This window comes from Nicotiana sylvestris, chromosome 10 (genome assembly GCF_000393655.2).
Source record: "Nicotiana sylvestris chromosome 10, ASM39365v2, whole genome shotgun sequence".
In the NCBI taxonomy this organism is placed as follows: domain Eukaryota; kingdom Viridiplantae; phylum Streptophyta; class Magnoliopsida; order Solanales; family Solanaceae; genus Nicotiana; species Nicotiana sylvestris.
Genome location: NC_091066.1, coordinates 28883259 through 28905232, shown reverse-complemented (window position 1 = coordinate 28905232; position 21974 = coordinate 28883259). Strand labels below are relative to the sequence as shown.

The window sequence follows — 21974 nt, the reverse complement described above, 5'->3', positions numbered from 1 at the left end:
AGGAATCTTTTTGGCCAAACGGGCACTTGGAGTTTAAACTATCTATCTATAATTAAAAGCCAAAGACAAAAGTCCCACACGAAGCCAAGTGACAGATTCCTAAAAATACACTTGGCACTTTAAGACATTGCTCCACATTATTAGGAAGTACAATATTTGGAGTAGCCTTCAAACCGTTCATGAGTAAACCGTTTCACCTTCTCTTCAGCTTTCTTATTTTTTATATATATAAAACATCAGCCATCATCCCTTAACAATTCCCTTTCCATCACATCACTTTGTAAAAATTTACTCTTTCACAAATTACCTCTACTACACACGATCTCACCCACGTCACACAGCACAAACCTGCACTTTTCTCTTTTATCTCACGTCCCAACCGCTATATCCCCTCAATCCCATATTCTCCCACTCCAACGCTTTTGGCACATGATCACATACCACCAGATATGCTCCTCTATAAAAGGGAGATATCACGTTGAGAAAAGGAGTTTTTTTTGGGGGGGGGGGGATTTTGATTTTTGGGAGTGAAAAGGATTTCTTTGAGACAGTGAACTTTGAGAGAAATTCCCAGATCTTTTCTTCTTCATATTTTCTGCAATTTGGTAATATAGTTTTCAAAAAAAAAAAAACCAAAATAGTGTAAAGAATGAAAAGTTTGAATTAGCCGATTAGCTATTGTCATTGGAGTCCGACGTCGGAGTGTTCCTATTATAGTTGATCCGTACTCGCTAGGATTCCTTATTACATCAAAGGAGTTTTTTTTTTTTTTTTGCTTTCAACCAGGTTCATATTCTTTCTTCTATTTTTTTTTTGTTTAATTTTACGTTCTCCCTTTTCGTTTTTCTTTTTCTCTTTCTTTCGTTTGTGCTGCATTTGTTATCTTTATGTGTATATAAACATGTGTTGATTTTGTAATACATTTGTGTTTCTTATATTAAATATCATTCCCATGGGTTCTATTGGAAATATATTATGAATATTCCTACCGTGATGATTTAAATCATTTTATAGCTTATGTCAGTTTAGTGCATGGATTTTTTTTTATATTTTTAAAGTTAAAGGAAATAGATATTGTAGTTTGATTCATTAGCTGACATTCATATTTTAATTGTTAGTTCCCTTTCAAGTGTAAGGAATATTTTAGTACTAAAATTTGCATATGTTTATATATGAATCTTTCCTGGCCCCAATCATCTTGGGGTTTAGATGTCGTCACAATAATTTTTTAATAAGTTCAAATTTCCTCTCTTCAAATCTGCTTGTATAATTAAAAGGAGAGGGTAAATCCCTCTCCTTAAGCCAAGTGGCAGCCTAAAAAAGGCCACATGGCATAATTAGTTACTAATTAGTTATTTAGTTAATAATTAGTTATTATATTTGAATTTGAATATTTATACAAAATGAAAATAATAAAAAATAAAAAACTACTATATATATGTATATATATTGGTTACTTTATTAATAATTGAGTATATTGGTTACTTTATTAATAATTTAGGTAGTTAAATCTATATCTATATCTATATCTATCTATAATTAAAAGCAGAAGACAAAAGCACCTCATGAAACCAATGGCAGAACAATAGAATGACACATGTAAAAAATTTGGACAATCCTCCAACTTTCTTGGAGTTTCAAAATTCCATTCAACTTTATTTAAAAATAGATGTGAAAGACACGTTTTTTTTTTCAAAATTCAAGCAATTGAAACTACCAATAAAAATCACCAACTACTCCCACTTCTTCCACTCCCCTTCCTTTTAAAAACTAACTGAATTACACGTTTTTTTTTTCAAAATTCAAGTAATAGAAACTACCAATAAAAACCACCAACTACTCCCACTTCCCTCCACTCCCTTTCCTTTTAAAAAGTAACTGAATTTCTCCTCTTGCATATATTGAATTAGAAAAAACGTATAGTTGAATTGAATTGACAATCCTCTTCCATTTGTATCTCATATGTCGAAATCAGGTTAGTCTTTTACACCTCTTATGTCAATGTATAATTTAATTCGGATTAGCTTCAGTTTACAACAAGAATTAACTTTTCATAAGATTAAATTTTTTGAGGCTGTCAACTGCAGATCAGAAAATTAAATTCATATCAATGTGCTCTTTTTCTTTGTTTTTTCCCCATTCGTGATTTTGTTTGTTTTCTTATATACCACATATGAGAACTTTCGTCGTAGAGGACTAAGAGGAGATAACAGGATCAATGTGTATGACCGAGGGTGCACGAACAACTTTCTTGAAGTATTCTGCTCGAGGATAGAACCTTCGAAAAACAATTTCCGTGGATATGTACATGAAGCATTAAAGTCTAGCAAGGCAGGAAACATTCAAGTAACAGAAGTTGATAACTCCGATGGGGATAGAAGAGTCAAGGTAGAAGAAGATCTTGAGAATATTCTCATTAAAACTCATAATGTGTTAGGAATGATTAAACTACATGGATTAAAATTTGTAATTTGCGCGACTCTAAATGGTGCTCTTTTTTTATTCAAAAAGTGCAGGTTCTGCATTTCAATTTTAATTAATTTACTTCTAAGTAGGTTTTGTTTGTTTTGTATTTTTGCAGTATTTTCACAACGAGAATCTGTGAGAGAATTCTTCTAATGTGATCAACGAAGGGAGTATATATTCAGTAGTAAGGTAAGTTTTATTTTGCCTATTTTTCCTTTATTAATCCAATTTGGGTATTATTCTTCTCATTCTATTGAGTTTAATAGTAGCAACTTTTTTGGATCTTCTTCTTTTTCTTCTTTGGGCTAATTCATTCAAGACCTTTGGCAGAAATCCTCTACACTGCTATTTTTACCATTGCGCTAATTGCTAAGAAACTACTTCTACTTGCGGAACAAATTAAAAGAAAATACAATCTCAAAATTTTCATCCAATTGGACCTTCATTAGGAAGAGTCTACTTCAATTCAACGGTGCAAACTTATGTCATTTCCTAATAACATTGATAAAACTGGTAAATATATGACATTCTTTCCCTCTAAATTTAGTGTAGATATATAATAAAAGGATAAGAATACAAAGGGGAAGGAGAATTTAATTTAATTGCTCATAGAAAATAATACAAAATAATAACTATGATGATTATTAGTAGATTTATAATATACAATAAATAATAAAAATAACTTCTATGCTTACTCTTTGAATTAATTCAAGCCCATCAATTTAGGAAAACAATACAATAATATTTGTATTATACATAAACACTAAATGCGAAAAAAATTAAAATTTTGATGAACATAAACTAATTTATAAAGAGGAGAATAGATATAATATGATTATATTCACAATTTAAATTTATTTGATAAAATTAAGTAAACAAATAATACTTAAAAATATTGTTGATATATCAATAAATAGAGTAGTTGACAACGATATTAAGCCATGTGGGACTTTTAGGACAAAATCTAATAAGATTTAGGATAAAGTCTAATAATATTTAGAATAAAATATAATAGAAATTAGCACAAAATTTACTCAGAATTTTTAATAGATATTTTGAATTGAGTAGTTTGAGATTATGCCAAGTGGCAAACTAATAAAAAGACACTTGATAATTTTAAGATAATATATGTTAGACTATGTAATAAATTAAAATTGTATTCAAAGATAAATTTTTGAATCTATATATATACACACACACATAAAAGTAAGAATATAACATCACTATTTACAATCCACATAGCTAATTGAGAGCTATAAGATTTCATAAAATAACTAAATAAGTAAGACCAATAAATCGAGTTACTGAATTAAGAATCTATCAAAAAATAAGTTGAAAATACCTTCTAATTCAGCCAAAGATAATTTTCACATTATTTTTTAATTATTAAAAGACATAACATTATTTTTCTCATATGAGACTATTTTCTTTTTTGATTTGCACCGGGTGTCCGAGTCTCTTCGAGCCCCGACTAATCCCGGGGTGCACAGGCCCTCGGCAAGGAGTTTCCCGCAAGTGCACCACGGTTAATTCAGGTTTTACCCAATCCGATGGCCCTCAAAAATTGTTTGCACCAAATGAGTTTCGAACTTGAGACCTTGAAAGGGAGCAAACCCCATGGCTCTAAATATACATCTCTTTACAAAAGAAAAACTTTATGATCTTCATTACGAGGACAAAATTAAAGGTTCTAACGATGATTATGATGATCAAATAACAAATAAAGTTATAAAAATAGAAAATCGAGCATTTTTTAGATTTATTAAATTATAATATATTCTAATCTGTGTAGAATCATGTTATATTTTTAGATTGTGTGGAGCACAAACTATATAATTATTTCACCCGTTTCAATTATGCGGCACTTTTTTCCTTTTTAGTCAGTCTAAAAAAGAATGTCACCTTTCCTTACTTAGAAATAATTTTGTTAGTAGAATGTATACTTTACCCCTTAATGAATTGATTTGTAGGCATATAAATATTTATGGTTTATTTTAGACCACAAGTTTTAAAAAACTTTCTTATTTTTTACTAACTCGAATACTGCCAGATAAATTGAAAAGAAAGGAGTATGATATTTTAGTATAATCCAAGAGTTATTCGATGATTATATGATTTATTTAATTTAGTTACATATATTTTTATTATAAGGGTACTTACATTGAGATAAGACGATAACTACAATTTTGTTAAAATGTATACAAACAAATTAGATCATCAATGTTTGATATGATTTATTTAATAACTACAATTAATATTCTTTAATAAAGTCAGCGCGGATAGTAATACTAGTATATAATTAAAATCCCACAACTAGACTACTAGTTATGCTTTTATACAGTGAACGAGCCAATTGACTAGCAAAACAAGCCAAACGCCGGAGATGGCGACGACGCCAATGATGCCGCCGATGGGGAACCCAAACTTTGATGGAGGTGCACCGCCGCAGCCGGGGACTGACATGACAGGAATATGCTTCAGGGACCAGTTATGGCTGAATACATATCCGCTGGATCGTAACCTAGTATTTGACTACTTTGCTCTTTCTCCTTTCTATGACTGGACTTGCAACAATGAGCAACTCCGATCACGCGCCATTCACCCGCTCGATATTTCTCATTTATCGTATGATTTTTATCTCTGAATCCTTCTGCATCTGTTCAATTTTATTCCTTTTTCTTTAAATTTTCATTTCCCCCCCAAATTAATGGTCCCGTTAACCCGAATAATTAGTAACAAATTACCTCTATTTTCATGCACAACTAATTTACAGTGCAATTGACCTATTATTTGCTAGTGTTTAATTTCTATGCACTAATGCTGTAAAAATATATTTACAATCAGGTCGTTAATAAGGTAGTTACAAGTAAATATTTGTTATAATCATTACTTGGTAACCTGATAAAAGTTGTAGCTAACCTATCATTACAGGTTAAACTAAGCTGACAGTGTAAAGATTATTTACAAAGTGCATATAATTAAATCCTTTTGCTAATTGATGTGCAGGAAAATGACGGGCAGCGAATACACGCTGAGTGAAGTTATGGAGCCACATCTCTTTGTCATTCGTAAGCAAAAGAGGGATAGTCCCGAGAAGGTAACACCGATGTTGACTTATTATATATTGGATGGCTCAATTTACCAAGCTCCGCAGCTCTGCAATGTGTTTGCAGGTCGACTGGTTAGTAATCTCCTCTTGTTGCACCTTGGTACAGGAGTGTATTTTTATAGGTAGTAATTGTTTTTAACTGTATGCATCTTGCATTCTTGTTAGCCATCACTATAATATTCAATTGATTAAAATTTAACCGAGATTCATATGTGTGTGTGCACGCTCAATGGCGGAGTCAAGAATTTCACTAAGGTGTGTCAAAATATAAAGAAGTAAACACACGAAGATGTTAACTGGATTCCACATGTAGTATATATACATAAAAATAAAACAATTCCTAACTACACTGTTGAAGACATAATTAAGAAAATAAAAGTGTTTCTCTCTAACAGCTTAAGCTTTTAGATGAGATGGTTACACACTTCAACGTGGTATCAGAGCAGGCTAAGGTCTTGGATTCGAGTCTCACCACCACCCAATATCAAAAAGAATTTCCACGTGCTTGGCTCATCAAAAAGGATCAAGCCCGCACGTGCGGGGCGTGTTGAAGATATAATCAAGTAAATGAAAGTATTTCTGTCTGACAGCTTAAGCTTTTAGATGGGATGATTACACACTTCAACATACAATGTAACTGACACCCTTTAGCTTAAGGTGGCTCCTCCGTTGTATGTGCCCATGTGGTATATCGACCAATAGGGATGTCTGCTGATCAGTGTTTTTTCCATCTAGGCACCTAAACTTAACTGAATACTTAATGCTGGATAGAGTTAAATTAAGAAATTTAGATTTTATCCAAGAAAAAAGAATAAAAAAAGGGGAACATACTTAAAAGTAGGTGGCAGCACTGAGAGGAAAGTACTGAATGGAAGTAGATTGGAACAAGGGCTGTGTTCAGCCACACGATAAGCTGTGTACAGTGAACAAACAAGCTGTTTTGACTGTAGTTGTATTCAAGCAGAGATCACTTATGTTATTTTTTTAAAACTTTGTTTCTGTTTTGCCCTCTGGCACCAAATGTTGCAAAATATATCATATACGGCAGAGTTTCATTCCTATTTGTCGACTGTAGTGTAAGTGCATTTTTGGACTCATTAAAGGCATTTCCATAATTTGGCATGGGATGTGTAGGGATTTCTTGGTAGTCGAAATGCTTCGGGAGTTCTCTGTAGGAAAAATATGCAGTTAAGTGCATCTTAAAGATCTCATTTTCATCCAGTCTTTCTTTGACGGTGCAATTTAATAGGTGATATTAAGGTGGTTAGCTTGGACAGTGGATAGGGCAGTTAGTGCTTTAGAGGAATCTGAAAGAATATAAGAAGAAAGAAAAATGGCGGAGATACCATAAATTCCACCTAGAAATTAACAGACATAAGAATCCCTAGAGGAGGTGGTAATGGTAATCTGTGCAGAGGTTTACATTGTTTTATGACAATCAGTATTGAGTGTGAGCACCTAATTTTTGACTATATTTGGGTTTTTAACACTCTTTAATTTTTCTATATTTCATTTAATTTGTTTTGCATTTTATTTTGCATTTTTCATGCATATTTAGAGGTGCTTTAAATCACAAAAATGTCAAAAATATTTTTTCATGTTATTGCATTCTGGCATTTTAATTGTATTTTTTTAAGGATTTAATTATCTTTTAATTGCAACAACAACAACAACAACAACCTAGTGTAATCCCACAAGTGGGGTTTGGGGAGGGTAGGATATACGCAGCCTTACCTCTACCCTGGAGGGGAAGAGAGACTGTTTTTCCTATAGACCATCGGCTAAATAAAAGACGGAAGAAGCACTGATAACAAGTAATATCAAGACAATATATTTAGAAAACTAAAACCAAGATAGCAATAGAGACTATGAAAGAAGTACTGATAGCAAGTAACAATAATACAAGGTATTTAGTGAGAGCAAACTAAGGGAGTACTGGTGGTATGTAATAACACTACAAGATATGCGATAATAACAAATGAAGGTTCAAATTGGTTTAATTGTTAATTAGGTCTTTTTTGCAAAATAAATTCAATTAGGTTTAATTTGGTTAATTTTGAAAATCAAATGAAGAAGAAGATGGCCCGTTTTGATTCAGATTCTGAATTGGGCTAGCTTCAAGCGGCCCAAATCCCACGAAATACCCGCCCAAACCTAGTCCAGCCCCACGGACATCCATACGACGCCGTTTTAGAATCAACAAATCCTAGCCTTTCATTCCATTTCATCGGACGGCCCGGAGCTGATCAACCCTTCCCTTATAATTGTGGGAGCATCCCCCACCTCCCAAACCCTTCCCAGACGCCTTTTCTCTCCCCATTGTTCCTCCGCCCAACGCCGCCGCCGGAAATCGCCCACGGCGGCGGCCCATCACCAAATCCACTCAAAATATCACCCTACACTCCCCTCTTCCTCCTCATTCCTAATCTGCTACCCATTTCCCTTAAAACCCTTTAGTTTTCTTCGATTAGTAGATCTAGAGTTCGTCAAAACTTAAAATCACCCCTTTTGATTTCCTGCTCGATTTCGGCCTTGTTTCATGCTGGAATTTACATCAATCGACAGCTCTTGGTAAGAGCTATTGATTGAGGTTAGTTTTATCCCGATCCATGGTCACTGGAGTCCGGCCAGTTTTGCCCGTTGACCTCCAAATCACTTCAACCCTCTACACGGTTCGTCAGGGTCATTGTTATATGTAGCACTAGCCTAAAAATGGATAATCTCCGGCCAGTGCTCACCTAGCAATAACTTTGGCTTGCCGGAGTTTGGTTGATCACCGGTTTTTTTTTGACCGGCATACGGCATCGATTGGTAACCTTTCGACTTTTTCTTTTGTTTCAGATTAATTGCTTCTTTGTTGACTTCAATGAATCCCTGTTTTGCATTTTAGTTCAATTTGGTTAGACATTTTGCTTATTATTTGTTTAATTCTGTGTTTTGCATAATTAAATTAACAGTTTAATTGCATGATAGTTAGTTTGTAGACTAATCGATCCTGAATTAGTTAGTCACATGTTTGAATTAGGATTAATCGTTAAAATTGCTTGGATTTTGAATATTGTTTGCTGTATTTTGATTTTTAATCTGTTTGAATTCATTTATTATAATTACTTGTAATTACTAGAAATATACGTGTGCTAAAGGAAAAAGAAACTTAGGGGAATCTTTCATGTAACTAAATAGAAGTTTCTAGAAGAGGGAAGAAGGGACTTATCAGCAATTAAAAGATAAAAACAGGTCTGGTGTGAGGGGATAGTAAGTAGAAACAAAAAAGAAACGGGGCAAAAAAAGAAAGGAAATAACTGAAAAGAATCTCTAAATTTCTGTTATAAAAACAGTACACCCATTCACTCTGATGGACACACTTACTCATTCACACTCTTCTCACCCATTCACTCTCATTCTCTCACCTTCACACACGGAAAATACACTAGTAGCTAGAACTTCTGGAAATTCAAAAATTTTCCAGAGCTGAAAACCAAAAAAAATTAACTCTCAAAAACAAAAACAAAACAACCAAAAAAAAAGGTTAAAAGGATTCAAAGCTGTTTCTGATTTTCTACTCGACTGCCAGTGTTGTGAAGAGTGTGAAGCGAGGAAAAGCGACAACCCCCATTTCGCTTAAAGCGAGAAGCGATAAGCGAAGCGCTCGTTTTTTGAAGTGAAGCGGAATTTAAAAAAATAATATTAAAATAAGAGGAAGGGCAGTATACCATTCTGTTAAAAATTGGGCAGCATAAAAACAGTGAAAGAAGAACTGGGCAGTATTTCAACGAAGAGGAGAAGACTGAGAAAGAAGAACCAAAGGGGAAAAAAAAATCGCCAGCATTTCGCTGCTATTTGGACGCTGAAATAGTGAAAGAAAAAGAAAATCATCACATACATGTTGCTGCTGGTTGTATGTTGAAGTTGAAAAGGGAACCCTAGTCGCCTCTTTAGAATCTCTGTTGCTGCTGGTTGTGTGTTTTAATAAAGAACACTGAACACCTTTCTTTTTTAATTAAATAGGTTGGCAGGTGCTTAAAACAGAGAAGCGCTCGCTTCGGTCGCCTCACTTCGTCGCTTCTCGCTTTTTAGTGGGAAGCGCACGCTTTTGTCTACCTGAGTCGCTTCATATAGCAGAAGCGGTAATGGGGTCGCCTCGCTTTGCTTCTCGCTTTAAGCGAGGAAGCGACTGCTTTTCACAACCCTGTCGATTGCTTGATAAATTCTGGGCTTTGAGCTGGTTTTTGATTGGAGAATTGAAGCTGTTTCTCTGCTTTATTCTGCTTGGATTTGCTGAGCTCCACTCTTTATTTCTTCCTTTATTTGGCTATTCCGGCTTGTTTCAAGTTTAGGTACACATCTATAAACCTATATGGCCTTGAATTTTTGCATAATCGAACTTCTCTGCTTTCTTCTATGAATCTAGATATGTTACTGTGTTCATGTGATGTTATGTGTTTGAGTGTGTATGAAAGGCTTCAAAACTACTTGGCTAACTTGATTCGTAGTCGAGCAGAAGATGTTTGCCTAAATTAGTTTACTTTGTCATTTCACTGTTGCTCACGAATTCCTCTAAGCATATGTTATCTCTGTTAGTATCAAGTTATTAACTACTATCAGTTTTAATTAGTAAGTCTCTGATGATTCTGTGGTCCCAGCAATTTTAATTAAATTTCAGCTAAGTTTGTGAGAAGCTGGCTCTGAAATTGTCAAAAATAGAGTGTCCCAAAGAAGGATCTGAGGATGAATAATTGAACATTGGAGAAAGGAGACGAAAGGATTAGAAGACTGTTCAGTTGAAGTCTATTCGTTTATGTGTATGTTTAGAGTCAAATTTCTGTAATTCACATGATAATCCGTTCTAGATTTAGGCAGAAATGACATAATTGTCGTTATTCAAATAATGATTATTGATGTAATTGTCTCTATGACGTTAAAATCATGTACTGATATTCCTTTGTGATTATGTATTTTAGATTTAAATTCATGTTAGTTGAATATGGGCTAGTGGACCTCTATATTTCTGAAAGCACCAAGTCTGATGTTTGGACTCAGTTTGATACGCATGAAATAAGAGTCTGTGTGAACTCTGAAATTAATTTCAGGCCTGATCAACTCTTTGAGGCCCAATCAATATAGAATGTTAAAGCTTGGGTTCACTTGGGCATTGCCTGGGGCCCGGAGGAGACCCAGTTTTCCCTCCTATCATTTTAAATAGAGCTGGATCTGATATGAAGCGGGTTTGATTGGGCTTAGTGCACGTAATATTGCTAGGCCCACCTACATCGTATCCATTTGCCATTTCTTTGGTCATCCCATAATTGAGGATCTTTTAACCAGGAAACTACAAATCCTCTTGGGCAACATTCAATTGGTTAAATCCTCTTGGGCAACATTCAATTGGTTAAATCAAAACAAAGTAGTACCAAATAAGTGTAGAAATACTGGGAATAACCATCAGATTTCTTTCATGACTAAAATACACGCCTAATTCCGGACAGTTGCACTTATTTTCATCATCGGATCAAAGTACCTCATAGGATGATTAGTAAGCTATTAATGTACATAATCTAGTACAAAAAATTGAATTCCGTGACTTACGACTTTCATATGAAGTCCCAAACTTAGGAAAAGAATTAACTTATGAATATGCGTAGCATGCTTTAGATGCGTTTTCAATCTATTATCATAATCATGTATACTTTCGCATGACATAATCATGATCCCAAAAACAAATTAAGGTACGCGTTCACGCGACTTTGGCCAAAAAATCTTTAAAATAATAATTGTGTTATTAGTTATGTACACGTACGCGTGACATGATTTTGACACACCGAATAAAACGGATTCACACACATGTGATTCGTTTCAAAGATAATTCCGTAATAATTCAAATGAGGTAAAAGAATAAAATACACATAGGTTTTCTTTTAAATATACATAATAATCCGTTAATTAAGCCAAGTATGATTGTAAAGCTACTGTGCCAAACCATGGAATCCGGGAGTGTCTCACACCTTCTCCGGGTTATCAAAATTCCTTACCTGGTCTTCTGTGTTTCGCAGACTTAAATAGAGTCAAATTTCCTTGAATTGGGATTAAATTAAATGGTGACTTGGGACACCGTAAATAATTATTCCAAGTGATGACTCTTTAAAATAAAATAAATAATCCTATTTCAATAATGCCACTTAAAGTGGAAAAACTCCTTTTCCCCGTAAAAAGGAGGTGTAACAGCTCTGGCGACTCTACTGGGGAAACGAACCCAGAACTTCTGGTTCAGGGTTCAGAATTTGAACTTGTAAAGTGATCTATACTTGGCTTTACTGATTGGATGTTATTACTGTGTTTGTGGGCCTAATGTGCTAATTGTCGCTCATTTGCCGCATTGATATTATTTGAACTGTATTCTTACGCCTCCCTTCTGAGTCTTCTGAATTTATGGTGCACACGTGCGCGTGACCCACTTTTGTGTTAGAGGTCGTACCAATTAGAACGAGGTTGGTTCAGTAACTAGGCCGGGTAGACTTTTGCGTTTCCGGTACGTTGCTCCCACGTTGGCTCGAGTTGTCCGCTTGAGTAAGCCAGGTCTAAAATACGCCCCCAGGATTTAAACTTAGAATAACATAGCCTCATACCGGTTCCCTTGTAGAAACATGAGGTTTTCAATGTTTTCAAAGGAGCAGGTAACATGCTTGAACTCTAATATTTTGAATGTCTTGTCTGTAGCATTTATTCATATTGTTGCTTTGTGAGACAATCAGCCGGTCCCTATCTGATTTCTGAAGTTTTTGATTCCTGTTTGACTTGAATTTTCTTTTGCAGTCTTGCATTTCATATTCTATGAGTTGCTCGTCTCTCATAACTAATAAGGTTGTGAACACCGGCATAGTTGCATGTCTCGATGATGGTTTTCATTTAGCTGAATATTAAAGAGAGAATTCAAATATACATGCGGATTTTATTTCCAATTTGTTAAACTAAGTTAAGTACTATATACCCCCTCCATCCAGAAAATGTGAGTTACTGTCCTTTTGGTTCATTCCAAAATTTGAACTTTTGCTAAAGTTTTCTTGTTATATAACTTGATATTTAGTATTTCTGCTTATTCAAAGATTTTCCTTACTTGCAAATGCTAATACTAGAGAATTTAGCTGTATTTGATGCTTTTCATGTTGAAAATTAACCTCTTTTGTCTTGATTCACTTATTTGACAGGGACGTGCTTTATATCATATATCCAAAGCTTTCAGTTCTGCAGCTTCAAAGTTGGAAAAGACCGGATATGGTATCTTGACATCCCTTTTCCCCCCTTTCTTGTGCTTCTCTTTCTTATTGTGTTTTCTTGGGTGTGCTTCCCTGGGGCTTGTTTTGGGGTGGGGGTGGGACCAGGGACTTCTCTAACGAGAACCTGATGCTGCCAATATCAAAAAGATTGGCTGGAGCAATGTTATTGGTGGTTTTGTTTTATCGACCCTATTGTGTGTTCAAGATAGTCAACTCACTTAAATATCTTCTGGTGAATGTAGAGTTGCTGAATTCCTTTTTTCCATTTCCGTTTGTCGTATTCTACTTGTGTTTATTTTGGTCGATTGTTCAATAATAATTGAATACAACAGTCTTTGCTTTTGGAGATGGACTGAAATGTTATGTATCACGCGAAAATTATGATGTCAGGTGCTAGTATATCATGTGGTGTAATTACTCTTCATATTTCATAATGTCCATCCAATTTTAGACTACATAGGTCACTCAGTTCTAGTTTGATGCTCTGTGATTTTCAGGCTATTTGCTTGTTCAGTTATCTCCATAACTCCACTTTCCAATTTTGAAGAACATCCCCTAGTGTAAATTGGCCCAAATTTGTTGGTGAACACTAAAATGGATGAGAGAAGCCCCTATAAGGCTTAAACTCTTGTCAAAAGACACCCTATGTAACATCAGGCCCGACTTTGGAGGTGTTCTTATATTCTTCGATATGAATGAGGACAGGATATGTAACAACCTGTGTAATTTAGGTGAGATAATTTTTTAATTGATGTGATTAAAGACAAACTTAGGCACATGATGCTCTACTCCCATTCTTGATTTGGTGCATGGAAATGTTAATGTCTGGGCAAAATATAAATTATTTGAAGTTATGTGCTCTTTGCCATGGTGATGTTTGTGACCATTGGAAACTAAACAAAGTATGTTCTGACCCTCCTCCTTCCTGAAGACCCAAAAGGAAAAAATGAACAATGGAAAGCATTCAGACCGGATTTCTTGTTACAAGTGCTTTAGTTCCTTGCAAGGAACTGCATTCTTGATTGCCACACATTGCCATTTACTTTTCTTCCTGAAAAGCTGGGATCGGACCTCTGTGTATATATTTTAATTCATGGTTATGTTTTGACTAGAATAGTTGAAGTTCGACTTGAATCTCTCCATCAAGGTGTCAAATCTTATGCGTAGATTGTTCAGGTCAATGATTTATCATGCTCTTCTTTATGTTTAAGTATAATGCTTTTATATTCCATAATTTCATTCCATTCTGTGTGCTTTGCTTTCGCAGTGGCTGCTGAAAATGAGAGTGAAGCATCTGAACCTAAGCCTGCTAAGGAGACCATTGACTTCAAGGAACTTAAGCGAGTTGATCATATCCTTGCTTCCCTACAACGAAAGGTAACTGTCGTGTCTTAAAAAATGTAGTCTGTCTGGATGGTGCTTTTGACCTCAGTTGTCATTACCTCTTAGCTCAGGTACTTATCTAGGCTGTGAAGTTATTACTATGGAATCTAATATTTCATTGAAGGTTAAGGTTTTATGGTACATAGTTTTCTGCAACATTTGTCTTATGTTTTTAATTGACAAACTTGATCTTTTTGCAGCTACCACCAGTACCTCCACCCCCACCATTTCCGGAAGGCTATGCACCACCTTCCACAGCAGAAGCATCTGAAAACCAGCAAGCAGAGACTCAGTTGCCTCCAGTTGATCCCATCATCGACCAAGGTCCGTCTAAGCGAATGAAAGTATGAAATGATACTGTCTAAGCAATTGGTGGCTGCAAGAATTTGTACGATGCTCCAGATGGTTCTGAGTGATCCTTAACTGAATATTTCCTGCAGTTAGTGGCTATGAGACTTCTACGACACTTGAAATGGTCCAGAGTCATCCTTAACTTGATAGTAGATTTTTCTGTATAAAAAGTAGAGTGTTAAATCTTTGTCTTAGGTCAGAACTTTTCATGTAGATCCTGTCAAGGATATAGTTCACCTGTAGGCTCTTTGGCCTTGTAATGCTGTTACATTAGTTTGCAATCGTGTAAGTTTACCCGAGCTTTCATATCTTGGAACACACTTATTGGCTCAAATATTTTAACAAATGCTTTCTTCATTTGGAAATTGGAATGTTTTTCAGGGTTGAATTTGCGGAAAACAAATTATTATTTAATGGAAAGATTGATAAGGCAGACGTTTATTCCTTGGTTGGAGAAGCAGTGCCAGGAGATTGATTATATAAAACAAAAATATGTCTGGACGTACTTGTCCTGAATTTTAATGTGTGTTTGTTTTGTTAAGCAACCACCTTCCTAGAAAACCTTTCGTTACACTTTACTTTGGAAACATGAAATAACGCAATCAAAAAGTGACTCTTTCAAGTAGTGCTACATCGATCAAATAACTACAGAAGCAGCTGTGTCTGGACACAAAAGCAGCAGATTCCTAGGCTGCACATCTCCAATGTTACAGGAGAACGACATTAAACAGGGATAGAGATGTTGCTAAGACATGCTATCTTGGTGTGATACATGAATCCATGGTTCTTTGCATATGTCAGCACCGTCCCATGCTCTGGTCATGGGCAGTTAACGGTCTAAAAGATATTTATACAATTAGATAGATTACTATTAGAAATTATGGACACATTTCTTGCTAATTACTATTTTTAATCTAATGTGGTAAAAGTAATAAATATTTACTAACTTGTTATTATTAGTGAAAAAACACCAAGAGTGTAAATAAAATCTTTACGCTGATACCGTGAATAAAAAATAGGGAAAATGATAATGTATAACCGCTCTCAAAATAATAGCCGAAAAAATGTATATATTTTATATATTTTTTGTATATATATATACACACTCTGTATATTATATACAAAAATTATACAAATTTTATACTCTTATTCAACTATTGAATGTAAATAGTTTCTGGCACGGACTAAAAGTGGAAAAAAAACCCGAAATGCTAAATCACTAGCACTGTTACGCCATTAAAATACTGTAGCATGCCGGGAGAAATTCAAAAATAACCAGATTTACAAGTGGTCATTCAAAAATAGCCACAGTTTCAAAAGTAATCGAAATTTAGCCACTTTTCATGTAAAGATAAATCTGAACGAAAACATTGTTCAAAATCCGGAAAATACTTCAGTATATTATAATGAAGTTCCAGCATAAGTATATTGGAACTCCAGCATATTATAATGGAGTTCCAGCATAAGTATACTGGAACTCCAACATAATATTATACTGGAGTTCCAGTATAATATACTGGTCCAGCATAATATGCTGGAAGTTCATACACGTGCTCCAATCTCCAGTATATTATACCGGAACTTTACGTGGGTTGGAGTTCCAGCATAATATGCTGGAAGTTCATACACAAGTGCACCGATCTCCAGTATATTATGCTGGACCGGTCCCTGTTGCAGCAAAATAGTGACTATTTTTCAATGACTTTGCAAACGCTGACTATTATTAAATGACCAGTCCGAAAACTGGTTAGCGCGTGCTATTTTACTAGCATGCCACATCTAAAGTCCTTCGTCAACCCGGGGATGAATTTGAGAATTTACCTTATGTGGTTGCTTAATCATAATTTTCATCGTCGGAGATGAATTTTTCTCGATTTTCGTTTTTTGCAAAATATATGTATAGTTGATATATTTTGATTATAATATTTAGTTTTATGAGTTTGTTACAATAGATCTTTAGTTAGATTACCATCCGATCAAATTAACCTCCTTGAGGTAATGCTAGGAACAATAAAAACCCAAGTAAAATGTCTAGAAAATGTCGAGAAAATTATGAATACACAATATAGTTAAAGTAACTTTTAGAGCAAAATGGGAAATAGCAATCCTAAAAGAGAAAATGTCTCATGTTGCTTGTTATTTTCCCATAAAAGAAAAAGAAAAAAACTCCAGTGCCAATTTTGGCCCTAGAAGATACAAATGCAATCACCAAATACAACAAAATTCAATATTGCGACAATCAATTTAAAAGAGGGAATTAATTTAATAGCCCTGGTCAACAAGATAGTCACCAATTTTCTCAACCACCATGTTGCACTGTCCTGGGGTCACTGGTTCCTCATAGATACCAAAAATCAGAGCCTGGTTAGTTTTCTTGATGGTTATTCCACCAGATCCCTACACAAAACAATTTTACAAATCATTCAAAAATAGAAATATATATTAAGTCCAAATACATTGTCACAACTCAAAAAGTAGTTCACAAAATTTAAGGACCTCGACAAAAGTTATTTTGTCGAATAACAAAATGCACAAATTCATGGATCTTTCATTTGCTTTGCCATAATCATGTCAAACAAGTGTACATGTTTTAGAGAACGTCTACATACACAGTACACTAAAAATTAGCGAAAAAACTGTACGTACGTTCATCATTCCATGTAACATAGTTCTCAACCACATGCAAAGAACATCGTTTTATTTAATTGCAATAAAAGATGCACAAGATTGGGGGTGTCAATTAAGCGGGTTAGACTGATTTTGGACGGGTCAAAATAGGCTGAGTCAATATGGGCAAAAAATTGGGTTATAATCCACCCCGTCCAACTCTTATCAGGCTTTAATTAGTGTGTGTTGTTTCATTATCAAATAAGTCTTTTTTCCATTCGTTATGGTCATAAGTATATAACATGTGAAACAAAAAAAGAATTATTTTAAAGATATTTTAACGAAATTACTCACGGATCATTTGGGGTAAAAATCAACCTAACTTTAGATGATCTGGATCAAGATAAACTGAGTTTAGCAAATGGGCGGGTCAATGACCGGCCTAACTTTGGATGGGTTGGGCATGTCAAAGGGGTTTGGGTTCAGATTGTCATCTCTACGCAGGATTTACAAACGAAATAGTTGTTGGAATAACAATGGAAAAATTAAATATTACTACACAATTATTTATAATTAGATACTCCGTGCTATGCACTGTTCTAAGGTAGGAGAGAATGAGGACGATTACGTACCTTCTTCCCACGGATGACAGCGCCAGGTTCTCCTTGGATTACCATGTATTTTGCCCCGCCAAGGAATAAACCAGTTGGAGCTAGATGTCCAGGTTCATCGAAATCTTTCATGATATTAGTAATTTCCTCTGGTTTAAACTGGATACATAAAAAAAATTAACCCACTTATTAAAAGATCACATTATATGAAATAAATGTAAATTTAGATTCATATGTCCATTGAATTTCATTAGTAAATCTTACTTCTTATAGAAAACCTCATGATCAATGACAGATCTAGCTAAAAGCCAAAGAAATTAATCAAAAAGAAAAAGGGGAAAAAAAAGAAGCACAATCGCAAGTTTGGAAACCCAAAAAGTGAGAAATTAAAAAAAAGTGAAAAAATATGGACATGTAAATTCTAATCCACATTGACGTGATGATCGAAAATTGACAATTGAAAGAACTTCTTGCATGGTTCACATGTTCTGTTTTTATCATCAGAATGCTTTCCTTTACTTTCATTTTAAATTACACATTTTTTTTATCGAACTCTTTATCATTATTATGAGGTGATAGTAACACAATATATGACTTCGTGATATAAGGTGATGGTAATCCAACATTTAAGAATTTCCTTCTTGGTTTATTAGAGAAACAGATTCATATATACAAAAATTAATGATGGATCCAGAATTTATACATTACGTATTTTGAGTTAAAAGAGTAAGTTTTGAGATGTATGTCTAATTTTGTATGCATATATAATTTGACTCCAGAGCTTGTTTGCCTAACTGAAAAATCTATTGTTGGATCCGCCACTGAAAAAAAAAAAAACGGGGAAAGAATGCAAAAAGAAAACAGATCCAAGGATATTTGTCACGAAAAATCTGTTGTTGGATCCGCCACTAATTAAAACACGACGAGAACAAAGGGGAAAACATGCAAAAACGATCAGATCCAATGATATTTGTCGAGAAAATTTGTCGTAAAAATGTCACGAACCTTAGGGAAAGTGGAACTCTGAGCCCAGACACTGCCATCATGGCCAAGAATAGCTGCAGCAGCGAGATGGTGACCTTGCTGACCTTCAATGTCAGCCATCAAATGATCATCGACATATGTTTGCCACGACATTTTGTTGCCCTAAATTAAGTTGTTGTCTTTGTCTTTTGTTTTCTCCTTGTTCTTACGATGTTGTTCAAATCACTCGGTTTTAATATTTCATTGGAATGGAAAGCCTATGCGAGAGAGTATAAATAGGAAGAGAGAATGGTGGGTGAAACAATGGGAACCGTGGATTGGACGTGATTACATGAGTGCCATTCACGTTCTGATTAATTCTCTGATGCTTATTGCCATCATTTCTGTTCGTTAGTTGAAGTTGTGGAGATTTGGTCACCACTGGCTTTGTCATGTGCCATAACTGAGATGCATCATTATTCACCAGCCACGTCATCACATGTCCATGCTTCCACCCAAAAAACAAAAAAGAAATTCCTCATTTTTTTTTTATTAAATAACTCCTTTTTACCATTTTTTATATTATGTCTTTCATAATGATGGTCTTCGATTTGTACGCACTTCGATTATTCAGTTGAATATTTACTAGGAAAAATTACGCGACACGCCAAGTATATATATTGTATTACTATTCTTAATTATGTTTTCCGAAAATTACCATTCATAACTATATTTGAGTTTTATAGTAAATCCATTTGAAAGTATTGAAATAAGAAATCAATTGTTTTGAACTGAAACAAGAGAGCAACAAGCTCGTGTTGCTCAATTGCTTAGACCAACTGCTTGGTATAAGCGAAGGTCTTGAATTTGGCTCTCAACGAGAACATTTTATTTTTTTATTTTTTTTGTATTTTTCCTTAGTTGTATTCGTAGCGTGAACGTATACAGTCGATACATGTTGTATTCTTTGTATACACCCATGTATCTCGTCTTGGTTATATTCATTGAGCGAACAAATACAATTGATACATATTGTATTTGTTGCATATCTGAATACAAGTAATACAAGCTGTTAACAATTGAACAATAGCTACAAATGATAATTAGACAAAATATAATTACGTATAATATTAAGGTTTAAACTATAGTGATTTATGAAAATTCATCTCTTAATATAAGTGGAAAGAAATTATTTAGTGAATTTTTGCCTCAATTAAATTTGAATACTAATCTCGTATATGATTTTCAGTTTTCATCCTTATACCCATTTTATATTGTGTTGTTTGATTAAATGTGAAGTTATGACGGTAGCTTAGACATGAATAGCTAGTTTAGAAAATGTTAAATCGTGGCACCGTGTTTGACCAATCATATGACAATAACAACAAATCCAGTGCGGTCCCACAAAATGGATTTTGGGAGGAGTAGAGTGTACGTTAACCTTATCCCGACCTTGTAAAAGTAGAGAGACTGTTTCCGATAGACCCCGACTCAAAATAAAAGTAAAAGAAACAGAAACAACACGAAAAACAGTAACCAGAAAAGGAGATGAGGTGATAGGATGATATAATAACCAAAGCGAAAGGATCAATATATAGTAAATTAAACCTACGGATAAGAAGGTATGACAATAAGAGATTAATACTAATACTACCGACACAAAAATGAGACACTCCCGCCTATCCACTAACCTTCTCCCGGATTTCTAATCTCCACACCTTCTTATCAAGGGTCATATCCTCAATAAGCTAAAGTTATGCCATATCATTCCTAATCATCTCTCTCCAATACTTCTTAGGCCTACCTCTACCTCTCCTCAACCCCACCATAGCCAACCTCAAGCACCTCCTCACTAGAGCATCTATACTCCTCCTCTTCACATGCACATACCATCTCAGCCTAGCTTCCCACATCGTATCTTCTGCGGAGGCCACTTCCACCTTGTCTCAGATCACTTCATTCGTAATCTTATATCCTGTGGTATGCTCACACATCCATCTCATCTTCCTCATTTCTGCTACTTTCTTCTGTTGGACATAGGTGTTCTTGACCGGACAATACTCCGTCCCATACAACATAGTCGGTCTAACCACTACTCTATAAAACTTACCTTTGTGTCTTGGTGACATCCTCGTCTATCTCTCCATTATAGATATTATTGATCCTTGGTACGTAAACTCCCCTTCTTGGGAATGCTTGTGAATATAGCCTCACTTCCATGTCCTCTTCATGAGTGATGTCGCTGAACTTACATTCTAAGAACTCTATTTTAGTCCTGCTAAACTAAAACCATTTAACTCCAAGGTTCGTCTCTAGACTTCCAGCCTCACATTAATACCGACCCGCATCTCGTCAATCAGTACTATATAATCCATGAATAATAATGCCCCATGACACCTCCCCTTGAATGTGCCTCATAAAAACGGGTTAAGAATCGATCTTTGATGCAAACTCATCACGACTGGAAAATATTTCGAGTCCTTTGTAACGACCCGAATAGTCCTTTTACTTTCTAGGTCTAGTTTTCCTAATTAAATCTCCACGTATATACTTTTACTATTTTATGACTTGCGGGGATTGGTTGTTTAGGTTTGGAAGAGTTCGGATTGAAATCAGAACACTTGGTTCCTTATTAGTGGCCTAGGATGGTCAAGTTTGACTTGAGTTAATATTTTAACTAAATGATCTTGGAAGTGGGATTCGATAATTCCAATAGGTTCGTATGATGATTTTAGATTTGGACGCGTGTTCGGTTCGGGTTTCGGGTGATCCGGGAGCACTTCGACGCTTAATGTTGAAAGTTGGTTCCTTGAGAGTTTTCTAGTTCTTTAAATTTGGTTCGGAGTAGACTTTGATGTTATCGAGGTTCGTTTGGGATTCCGAGCCCAAGAGTAGTTCCGTATGGTAATTTATGACTTACATGCAAAATTTGGGATGATTCCGAGTAGTCTAAGTATGATTTGGCGAGTTCAGAGCTAGTTGAGAAGTTTGAAATTCATAAGTTCATTCAATTTGATTTTGGGGTGAGATTCTTAGTTTTGATGTTGTTTACGTGTTCCGATGGTTCAAGTAGGTCCGTATAATATTTATGGACTTTTTGATGCATTTGGACGGGGTTCCAGATAGCTCGGGCGTGCTTTGGACCACCCGGAGCTAAGTCCAAAATTGAAGAAAATGCTATTGTGGTTTCTTTCTTCGCGAACGCGGAAGGAC

At 35.0% G+C, this 21974-nt stretch overlaps 2 protein-coding genes across 2 annotated transcripts; one reads left to right on the top strand and one right to left on the bottom strand.

Annotated features, from left to right (window-relative positions):
* The first annotated feature begins 2636 nt into the window (after positions 1 to 2636).
* Positions 2637 to 14945, top strand: LOC104237146 (mediator of RNA polymerase II transcription subunit 6). Its single transcript, XM_070160068.1, has 6 exons — positions 2637 to 2655; positions 4808 to 5091; positions 5473 to 5647; positions 12778 to 12847; positions 14114 to 14223; positions 14430 to 14945. The coding sequence occupies exons 2-6, from the start codon at positions 4850 to 4852 to the stop codon at positions 14577 to 14579; spliced, it is 747 nt and encodes a 248-aa protein (XP_070016169.1). The 5' UTR covers positions 2637 to 2655; positions 4808 to 4849; the 3' UTR covers positions 14580 to 14945.
* Positions 14946 to 16591: 1646 nt separating this feature from the next.
* Positions 16592 to 19167, bottom strand: LOC104237147 (profilin-1). The gene is made up of 3 exons (XM_009791236.2): positions 18804 to 19167; positions 17820 to 17957; positions 16592 to 16977 (listed from the first exon to the last, which is right to left on the bottom strand). The coding sequence occupies exons 1-3, from the start codon at positions 18933 to 18935 to the stop codon at positions 16843 to 16845; spliced, it is 405 nt and encodes a 134-aa protein (XP_009789538.1). The 5' UTR covers positions 18936 to 19167; the 3' UTR covers positions 16592 to 16842.
* Positions 19168 to 21974: the final 2807 nt, after the last annotated feature.